Source organism: Plectrocnemia conspersa, unplaced genomic scaffold, assembly GCF_051122295.1.
Source record: "Plectrocnemia conspersa isolate PC_06_02 unplaced genomic scaffold, ASM5112229v1 ptg000011l, whole genome shotgun sequence".
Classification (NCBI taxonomy): domain Eukaryota; kingdom Metazoa; phylum Arthropoda; class Insecta; order Trichoptera; family Polycentropodidae; genus Plectrocnemia; species Plectrocnemia conspersa.
Window position 1 is genome coordinate 8,910,853 of NW_028277175.1, and position 11,855 is coordinate 8,922,707.

General features: G+C 28.0%; 1 protein-coding gene across 1 annotated transcript; it reads right to left on the reverse strand.

Annotated features, from left to right (window-relative positions):
• Positions 1-1,912: 1,912 nt before the first annotated feature.
• LOC148229376 (pickpocket protein 28-like) lies at positions 1,913-9,978 on the reverse strand. Its single transcript, XM_088197765.1, has 11 exons — positions 9,916-9,978; positions 4,409-4,600; positions 4,218-4,353; positions 3,939-4,154; positions 3,725-3,873; positions 3,557-3,660; positions 2,908-3,133; positions 2,697-2,827; positions 2,529-2,588; positions 2,108-2,468; positions 1,913-2,034 (listed from the first exon to the last, which is right to left on the reverse strand). Coding segments are annotated over exons 1-11 (1,623 nt in total). The 5' UTR covers positions 9,918-9,978; the 3' UTR covers positions 1,913-1,988.
• Between the last annotated feature and the right edge of the window lie 1,877 nt (positions 9,979-11,855).

The window sequence follows — 11,855 nt, forward strand, 5'->3', positions numbered from 1 at the left end:
AGTTCCACATAATACTATTTAAAATCAACGCAAAAAACCTTAATAATTTAGTATTTACCATTCTTGGTATATTAAGGAAGATAATAAACATATAAAAAGAAAAGAAATTCCGAGGTCAATATCTACTTAACATTTACTTGCTGTATTTTTATTTATCATGAAATATTATACGTATAATTAATGTTGAAAACACTTTGATACAAAATCTTAATGGCATTAGAAAATACAACAACGTTGATCAATATAAATTAGTGGACCAATAACATTTGACTTTATTGACACACTTAACACAATATTGTTTCACGTGTCTTTATTTGAAGGGCGTTGATCATCTCTCATATATTTTCATTTTATTAATTATTATCTAAGAATTAACATCAAGACTTATATATTGGTCAAATTTAGTTAGGCTTTCTGTTTTTATATTTTTTATTCATCAATGTATTTACATTGATGAATAAAAAAATAAGCAAAAGTTACTATGTATTATATATCATATAAATAATAATATCATAATACAATTAAAGACTACTTAGATTTTATTTTTAATTTAATAAATTATTAAGTTACTTTTTAATATACTAGTTAATTACAACACTAATGTCTATATATTGATATTTTTTTGATATTTAATTGATAGTAAATGATTTTTTTTCTAAATATAGATACATATACTCACATTTTACTGGGTTAGAACACTCGTGCGAAGGGAAGTGAATTTGATTAGAGACTGTGGTGCTAAACCTGGTTTTCTAGCCCAAATGACAAAACAAATATTGGCACGCAAAAAATCGATGGAACGTTTAATGATTTCAGTACATAGAAAGGCGAAACATTGGATGATACTGTAATTATAAACTTTTGCCGTGTATTTTATAGCCCTGATAATAGATTTACTGGTAGGATATAATAATATAAAAATATCATAAGTTACACAGAGTGAAATTTTAAGTACAAATTGCAATAATTATTTTTTTATTAGCATTGAGAGCTACTTAAATAAATTTACTACCATTTACAAGTTCAGAAAATTTCAATTTTTATATAAGCATATTAAACAAAATTTGCAATATAAGCTGTTAGGAATTAAAAAATTTTGTGTATTTTTTTTCTTAAATAAGTGTGACATCAAAGTTATTACAACAAAAAATATATTGATCTAATCACTATTTTGGCACTTCTAAAGGTAGCCAGAAATAATTATTTAAAAATGATTCGCAAATGTTGAAGCAAAATAGATTGCTTAAAACGAAGTTAGAGACACGCAAATAAAAATGTAATTATGATCATTAGTGAAGGAAAAAAACTATGAAAACAACAACTAGTTATATATTAGATTAATAAGAATAAAAATAGTTTCAATGCTATTATTTTACTGGAAAATTAAATATATAATATATAAATTTAATAATAATTCTCTCTGTAAAACCGATGAATAACTCAACATTTACCATTTTCATACGACCGTGAGATGCTGCGAACGTTAAGAATGAAACAACCTTAAAGCATCTGTGAATTGGCGATTCCTTCGTCTTTTTTAACACTTGTTTTAAAGCAGGTGTTAGTATGTGTTTCTTGTGAAGTTCATAAAAAATCGTATTTATAATGTTTTCAATTTTCGATTGTCTATAATTGGTTCATCAAAGTTGACATTATTATAGGTAAGTAAACTTATAGAATTCCTGCATGTAATCAATTGAGTTCCAGCAAAACATTTTTATCTCATACAAAGCACTTATCTCATATATTTTGTAGTTATTTCTGCGGTACGGATTTTTCTCACAAACTGATTTACTTAATCACTAAAAATATACTTATTATTTTAACATCACAGTTGGATATTTTAAAAAATAATTAATGGGAGTGAATAAGAAAATAATTAATATTGGAGTAAGAAATAAGTCAACGTGTACTACTGAAACCTATTTAATACAAAAAATACTACATTATATTTATATTCTGTTATATATATGAAGCTACATAATGTTTTATTGTCTTTTAGGAAAATATTTCTGCTTAACATCCCACAACACCCTGAAAAATAATAAATATATATTTAGAAACACAAAAATAAATAGTTACTATTTATTTAGTTTTAATCACTTACCGGATGACAAAAAAGTAGAATATTTCAACCAAACTCAAAAGAGAAAAACCCGTACACACTCCAATGAGACCTCCGCAGTTGGCCAAAAAGTCAGTTAAGCCATACAATTCAGACCTCTTCGACGGTATAAACTGGGCGCTTTTGAAGGCTATCTTAACCGATGAAACCATCGAAGGTGTCGTATTGCTACTTTCGGAAACCATTGCGTTCACAAAATTTTTCCATTCTAATTTCACTTGAGAAATTTCAACATCATAATCCAAAGTAGTACAACACGGTAAACAATTACATTGTTGAGCTGGAGTTGCCTTATCTTCTTCATCACCATCAGTGCCCAACTCGCTCATGGCTTCGTAGTTTTCTACAAAAATAATATACATAGAACGCTTAAATTTAAAGTTTAATATATATAAATACATACCGGAAGCACTCGTAACACAAGCATATTTAGCAGAGGAGCAAATTGGCATCCAGTGTAATCCTAAATTTATAAAATCATAAATACGTTGCAAAATAGATTTTTGATGAATAAAAATATATATTAATTAAAAGTATCGTATTATTTTTAAAACTGTATAATAAAAATTACTTGGCATATAGTAAGGAACACATCCACAGACGGCGATGGTATAATCAGTCAAACATTCTGTATCACAGTTGCTTTGGCTGTATTCTTTGAAGTACTTTAGTTGTCTTTCGCTTGATAAGAAGCAACCCCTACTGCACTCGTAAATAAAAACATACAATTAAATATAGGTGTCGCGATATCGCTCAACTTAATTTTATATATATTTTTATACCTTTTAGGCTTATATTTTTTAATATCACCCGATGATGTAATCATTTGCGGCTTTACCATAATGATCGTCTGTAATTTAACTGGTATCCATACAAAGTTTTCTTTGGGTTTTGGTATAGTATTTGGAGCGTGTATTATGATTTGGAATCCCCTATAAATACCGTTACAACGGTAATCTACATTTTCCGTGTTGTATTTTAATATTAGATTAATGGCTGTTTTAGAACCTAAGATAATAAAAAAATGATTAAGTATTTCCTATTTAATCTTATTTATACATGTAGTCAAACTTCATTTTAAAAAGCTCAGCAGAATTGTCATCAAATATGTCATTAAACATAATTTTGTAAAAGCGTATTATAAAAATTATAATAATTGAATTGGTGACTGAAACATGTTTTAAATTACATCTGGCGTCTTTCATTATTCACATTTTCGCAGTTAGTTGAATACAGTGTATATATTATATATATTTAGGATTCTGTAATTAATAATAATAATTAATAAGTAAATGTATGAAAATTATAGATGGCTTTTTAAATGTGTATTTGTGTGAATATTTTTATATAGATTTTTTTTATTAAAATCTTTTTGACATGTAGTTAGAAAATATATATAATATTGGTGACATAAAACATATTTTAAATAACCTCTAGCTGGGTATGTGTTGAAAGGCACGCCTTTTTCATATCCACCCTCCATTGTCCAACCTTTTGATTTTGCAGTATTTAAATGATTTTTTTTATTATAATATCTGAAAAATATTAATTAAATAATTAATATTATATTTTTTTTCTGCAAGCAAAAATAATACATACACGTTTTCTTTGTAAATATCTTCAGCGCCTAACATATTATAAGTATAGCACAATCCCGAATCGGTTATTATTGGAGTAAAAAGATCATAGCACTCAAATTCTTTTTTTTTATAACACATTGCTAAAGTATCGTCATCTTTCAAACAATACTGTAAAAAATATTACTAAAAGTAATCAAAATAAAATATTTATTAAATAAATACGCGTTACTGACATTCTCTATGACAGATTCCAAATCAGCAACACTAACAGTTTCCACTTTTCTAATTCTAGTATCCATGCACTGTTCCAAGCACATCATTCCCAAAACATCATACAATTTTAATTTTTTTTCAGTTGAATTCAGTTTATCAGTGCATACTTTAGAGTAGTTGAAATCGGCCTTATAGAACTTCGACATGGGACAAATCGTTATAGCCGGATAGGGAATCTAGTTAAAAAATTACCATTATCTAATAAAAAAAACTTGATTAAAAGTTAAATATTAACATACCTGCCAGATAGGAGTCGAAGTCTCTGCAAAACTGACAATCACCGGACTTCTTTCCCATTTTTCCCAAACTTCCCATATTAAATATGAGCCGATACAAAAGCTGAGTATCACCATTATGGCCCACCATATTCTAAAACTAAAATAAAGCATCTTTATAATATTATTCAGACAAAAATATCTTTTTATTTTACCTCGCTGGTATCGGTTTGTCAGTTTTAATTGTGTATTTAACTCCATCGAGATTAGTGTTGTCTGCAAATTCTTTGAAATATTTCCAAGTCTCTTTATCAGAATCTATATTATGGCAATCTAAATTTTCTTTATTTGGCGTCGACAATAGAACATCTTTATTGTGCTGATGATCATCGTTGTATTTTGTATTCCTGTATTAAATAAACAATCTATCAATAATACATTTAATTTTTGATAAATATTTATATCGTCTCTACAGGTTGTAAAGTAGCCCTGCAATTGCTAGTATGTCTATTCAATGACGCCGACGATAACCGAAGTCAACGAAAACCGAGGTAATACTGTATCATTAAATTGCTATCACAATTAAGGTTGTTAGGTTAAAGTAAAGTGAAACAAGCAGAATTTAAATTTAAATAGCAATATTTTTATCCCATATAAAAATCATCTTTAATGTCTAGCAAAAAAATTTGCTTCCAAAAAAAGTCTATGAACACATAAAAAAACGGTGTATGTTATTGTTAATTTTTGTAAAGTTCATAGCTTTAGTTTTTGATTTGATATTAGGTACTGTATTCCAGGTCTGGCCAACAAATCGATCGCAAGCTATCCCGGTCGATAGCAAAACAACGTATCAAAATATTCACAGTTGATAATTGTGTTCGTCGTCTATCTAAATTATTATCTAAGCACGTCGTTAATACGATTTATAAAAATCTAAATCAGATATAGGCATTCAGAGTGAATTGCTTATTAAAAAATCAAATTTTTAACTATAAATATTCTCAGTACTTTATTCCCTACAATCCCTCTTTGTTTACAACATAAACAAATTTAATGGCAATTGACGCCTTTGCCTAACATAAATCGATCTTTTCGAAACACTCTAATTGCATAAAAGTATCAATTAAAAACCGTGTTTTATCTTGTACCATCTGACGTGTCGCGACTTTTGTCCAGCACAGACTTTTGGTCCAACGTAAACGGCAAAAAATTTAACCGAACAAAGCTCCACGCGACAAATTGTTCATACGCCATTTGGCCCAACGACATAACATACACAAACAAAATATTCAAAAACATTTTTTCAATAAATCGAGGAGTGACAAAAATTTGCATATTACTCTTTCGCATATTACTAAACATAAGTTAGGCAATTAAATCAAATCCGATGGCGTAACACGAAGTTTATCGAGTGTCGAATACTTTAAATTATCAGCTTACCGCCTGAGTTGTTTTTGCCGAATTTTCCTTGGTAGCCGGGTGATTTCGTTTGTGGATCTTTCTTAGTAAATTCCCTAAAACTTATATACCAATTAAGATATTTTGTTGAAATTTAATATGTAGCTTCCTTATGATTTTTCGCATAAATATATCGAGATTTTTTGCATAAATATACCTTTTGAAAATTAATCTATTAATGTAAATGACGCACCTTGAATTCGGGAATCCCACACAGATAAAAAATGCATTTTATAATCAAAGGAATGCAGTACGTTTAGTCTCTTCTGAATTATCGAACAAAACGTATCGCGAAAACTGCTCTTCTCCCATTGATCTTTAGTGATTGTGATTTTAATTTAAAAAAATATTTTCAATCACCCCATAATGTTCGAAGAAGATGAAACCTTTTTGTAAAAAAATTAAGACAGTGTCAAAAATATAAAATTAAGGTCCCCACAGATGAAACATGCCAGAAATTTGGAAAACAAATAAGAAAAGAGGTTTCAAAATTATATCTACTTTTCATAACAGGAAAAAACCAGAACGACCGGCTTACAATATATAAGCCTCAATCTATAATTGACTAACAAATATATGAAGTGTTGATCACGCCAATCAATACATAGTTACCTAATATTAAAAAAAAACAACGGAATAAACAAACAAATTTTGTTTTTTATTTATTTCAATGCGCATTGTTTTATTCGTTCAGTGTCTATCGAAATTTGAATCGTAACAGCAAAATTAAATTCAAAGATTTGCTTTTGAGTAAAGCTAAAGGATGGATGCAGAATTCAGTGCATTCTATCGATTCTGAAGACATTTCACAAGTTTCTACCACATTTTGCCTGCCCGTGCTGTCGATCCACCATAAAATAAAAAGTGAAAATAAAATGTAGTGTTTTTTCTGCATATGGAATATGGAAATATACACCATACATGTGCAGTAGTTGTGAAATTCCTCTTCATATTGACAAGTGTTTTAATACGTAGCAAAAAATGTGAATAGTGAAAATAATAAAAATAAATATAAATAGTGATATAGTGTGGTTTTTAAGTGTAATGATGTAAATAAATGTGTCCGTGGCAGTTGTAAGCAGAAAAAGGACGCCGAAAAATTTGGTGAGTGCAAATTATATTATATTATAAACGAATATTTTTTATAAATCTTTTATAAAAAAAAATATAGTAGCATTTTTACATACATATTATTAAATCATAAATAACTGGTTTGTAACCATCGCAACCATTTTTAATTTACACAAATTATTAGGAATGAAAAATACATATTTATTCGTTTATGATCCCTTTCCTCAGAGAATATATAATTTATCCGAATTGTAGCTTTTTTCTCCTGATTTTTTAATTTATGAATCGGTTTTCCAAAAGGTGAGGAAATTTCAAAATAACGAACACCGGGAAAAATGTTCGTAAGTTAATAGATGATATTTTTTGGAAGTTCTTTGATTACTGTGTTATCTAATTTGTCTACATATAGCGTAACGATTTTACTTTTTAATTTTATAATAACATACAGAATTTAAAATTGAAAATCTGTGTTAATTGATGTACTATCAACCGAGATGTTTCGATTTTATGTTTACCTAGACAGACATTTTGACCCAGAAATTTATTTCTGTTAGAAATGTAACATAAAATATTATTTTTTTATATGAAACAGACAAAAAGGCGAGGTCTCTTTGCATTCCGTTGCAATGGGATAAGACGACTCTTTTTAAAAAAATTTGAAGTAAAATATAATTTATTTTTTCTTTTGATAGTACGTAGAAATAGTATATTAGCATCTTTAGTTATCATATAGAGACAAACTTGGTGGTATCCCAGTATTTTTTTAATGAAAGAAAACGCATGACGCAGGACTCATGCTTGAGTTCACGACCACTAAGCAATGTTCTTTCAAGACTCGTATACGAGTCCGCGGGCGTTAAGCTGTTAAGCTGTGAATGTTAAGATTATGCAAAAAACTTATACGCTGCTAAAACATAATACATATTTATACTTTCTTATTTATGTATCTTTTTATTAGTGCATTAATAACAAATGCTTTAGAAAATTGATAAAATTATATATGCGTGACAATATACTATTTATTCCTTATCAACAGATTATTTTTTTATCAAATCGAATCATGAAGTACAAAATTTTATCGTGAGTGTCAAATTGTCGGACTAAACTATAAATTTTATTTATGATAACATGAAAATGTGTATATTTAATATATCAATACCGTTAAATATTTATTTCATAAACCTCGTGAAAAATCATACTGTTAATAAAAAAATAATCTGTTGACGATGAATGGATACACAATGGTCAGGCATTTATAATCCGATCGACTTTTAAAGTATTTTTAGTTAAAGCACTAATAAATATTTACTATGTTTTAGCAACGTATATGTTTTTCTGTATAATCATGACGTTCTTTTTTAACTTTAAGAATTCGACATTCGACTATTTCATGATCGGACTTGATTGTCCAAAAAAGTAATTTTCGTCCTCCTCAATTCATTGATTTATTGAAAAAATAATTTTGAATATTTTGCTTGTGGATGTTATTTCGTTGGATCAAATGGCGTATGGACCATTTATCAGTGGAGCTTTTGTCGTGGACTTTCACTGTAGTCGTTGGAACAAAAATCCATGGAACTTATGTCGCGACTCGATGGGACACGGTCAATTGGGCGACGGTCAAATGGGCGATTCAAAATGGGCAACGGACAAATGGGCGATGGTCTTTTGGGCGACGGTCTTTTGGGCGATAGAATAATAATGCATTACAAATAAATGTGATGCAAATCATGATCTTATAATTAATTAAATAATTAACATAATTTAATACATATTAAAAAATATATATATGTATATTATATATATACGTACATACGAAAATATAAGTAATATTATTTAGAATAGAATTAAAAGATGAAAACATTTTTTGTTTTAAACAAAATATAATATACCTACATAAGATATAGTATGTATATATTTACTTATCATTTGTGCTTATTTAATCAAAAAATATCACTTAAACAGTGATTTTTTTTACACAGGAATTTTAGAGAGTTACCCAATATCATAAAACTCTTAAAACACACGGCTTAAGTCGGTAATTTTAATATAAGTATACTAGCTGATAAATGTTTATAGTGGGCCCTTACGCGAATTTTTTTTATGTTTTGAGCCTTGGAAACTACTCTGAGAACAAACCTTTGGAATTTCCAAAAATCGCATATTTTACAGTTATCTATTTTAAATTAGATAGGATAGTTATATATAAATATAATAACACAGAACTAACGCTGATAAGTGTTTATCGTGGATTTTGCCCTTTACGCGATTTTTTTATGTTTTGAGACTTATAAATTACTGTGAGAACAATCTTTTGGAATTTCCAAAAATCGCATATTTTACCGTTATCCATTTTAAACTGAATAGGGTAGTTATATATAAATATAATAACCTAGAACTAGCGCTGATAAATGTTTATCGTGGGTTTTTCCCTTAACGCGAATTTTTTTAATGTTTTGCGCCTTGGAAATTAGTGTGAGAATAAACTTTGCGAATTCACTAAAATCGCATATTTTACAGTTATTTATTTAAAACTAGATAGACCCATAACTAGCGCTTAGTATACTTTTGAATTTTGACGTTTAGTTTCGTTGCGTCTTTGAAAATTATTTTTGTCGTGGTTTTAAAACACTTTGTCACAGTGTCATTGTGTTTTTGGTAAAAAATTCAGTACAGCAAGAAAATAAGTATGTCTTTTTATTCACATATGGGTTATATTTTATGTGCTATTTATAGATAATTGGTTTTTATAGATCATTGTTGAGAACGACTAATTTGAGTTACCACAGTTTATATTCTTCATAAATGGATAATTCAGGCATATTAAGTCAAAAAGACAAGGAAAAATATGTTTGGAATGGATATCTTTATAAAAAGAACAGACCAAAGAATTTTTATAAAAGTTTTGAAGTATAATAGAAAAAATATCATAGAATATTTACATGGTATTGCATATAATTATAATATGAGTTAATAATTTGAAAATAAAATTGTTTTTAGCATTTAATATACTTTTTCGTTTTAATGTATATTTGATTAATATTTACAATAAAGCAAAGCGTGCAAGTTTTTTCTGTCGCCCAAATAACCATCGCCCAATTGACCGTCGCCCAATTGACCGGAATCGCCCATTTGTCCGTCGCCCAATTGTCGCGTACCGCGACTCGATAACTAATAACGTAAATTTGCTTACATTTTCTTATCAGCTGGAAAAACTCGTGCGATGAGCCTCGAATTTAGTTATAGACTAGATGAGTGAAGGGAACTGTTTGTCGAAAAATGTCACAATACACACACATACACAAAATCAGCGTTTCCCAACTGGGCTACAAAACATTTCAAGGGACTTTAAACTTTTGTAGAGGTATAGCAAACTCTAGGAGAGCCACAGGCAAATTTTATAATTAAATAGTATTTAAAAGTAAAGCTCAAATCAGACTTAATATACGTATGCATTTCGTAAAGTCGAATCTTGCACGTGTTTGCAAAACTTATTTAATCTTATGCAATCAATATCGGTTAATGGTGCGAAAGAAGATATCAAGTGCTTTGATATTTCGACAAAAAATTATATTTTTTACAATTTTTTATGCGTTTTTATATTTATTAAATTATTTTATCTTTACAGTAATATTTTTAAATATATATTATTTTTAATTTAATAACGCATTTTTATGATTTTTTAATTAAAATATATTTTTTTAGATAGCCATAAGTAGTGAATGTAAGAAAAAATATCAACAATATTCCATCGATTACCTTGAACATGGATTTATTCCATCACCAATAGATATTAAGAGGCTTATGTGTATATTATGTATATCTGTATTAACAAACGATAGTATGCGACCATGCAAGTTATGAAAACATTTGGAAACCAGTATCAAAAACTTTGAAAAGCTTAAAGATGATTTTCGAGCAAAACAGTATAACTTGTATTTAATGAAAGATCAACGAAAACTGACAATGATTTACTATTCTGCAACAATTCAGAGCAAAAATATTAAATTCAAAAAAAGGCCACAGGCCTAAAAAGGTTAAGAAACGTTGCACTAGATAACAAAAAAGTACAAACACTCGCAAACCTGGCCTTGAAGTCGCTAAAAAAGGCTTAGCGTATATATTTTTCATTCCCACGATATCATAAGACAGAATTTATAAAATTAGTATCTTAGGTTTAAAATAGCCTAAACTTGATCACTAAAATCTGATCTGTATTTATAATAAAATTTACGCTAATAATAAAAACCGATCCGAACTTTATAGTGACATTTATATTAAAAGCTATATGCTAATAAAGGTATTAATTTGGTTCATTGATTCATAGATCGATTTCATCAATATTTTGATAATAATGATATTAAAAACCTCATGCAATTTCAATATATAAAATATTAACAAGCTTTGCGTTGAAAGTTTTTGGTCGCAGATTTGCATAATCATCGTCAATTTGAAGCTTTTCTTGAAATTATTGCGGCTGAATTTTTTTTATTTTTGGAAAGTCGAAATTGACATATTTATTAAATCAAAACCATTACCGAAAATGTCACACCTTAAATGGTTGTTTTCTCTCGCCTTTTTAACTGAAACTGCGAACGTCTAAATAACATATAAATAAGAAATGCTTTGGAAACGAAATTTTTTTTAAAGAAATCTAATTGAAAACACTTAATGTAGAGTAAATCTCAAAATCAAAAATCAAAAACTATAAACATTTCCAATAGAACATGGTATAAAAAATATCGATTATATGCAAGAAGCTTTTGCGGCCCGGTTTTTAATTTTATAAAAATATATTTCATACAATTATAAATGACATGAAGTCGAAATATTGTACAACTGAAATTAAATGATATTCAGACAAATTATAACCTGAAATTAATACTAATATCATTGCAATCAAATTTTAATTAATTTTGGAGAACGATTTTTTTAAAATAAAAAAAATAAAAAATAATTTTATTAATTTTTGGTAACGTTTTATAGAATAAAATTTATCAAATCAAAAAATCGAAGGCGAATACCGATCCGCACTTTTTTTACAAATTGGAACAACACATTTTAAATCCAAAATGAATAAAAATAGTTCCGTGACACAAGTGCACTCTTCACAATAATGTATTTTCCTATATA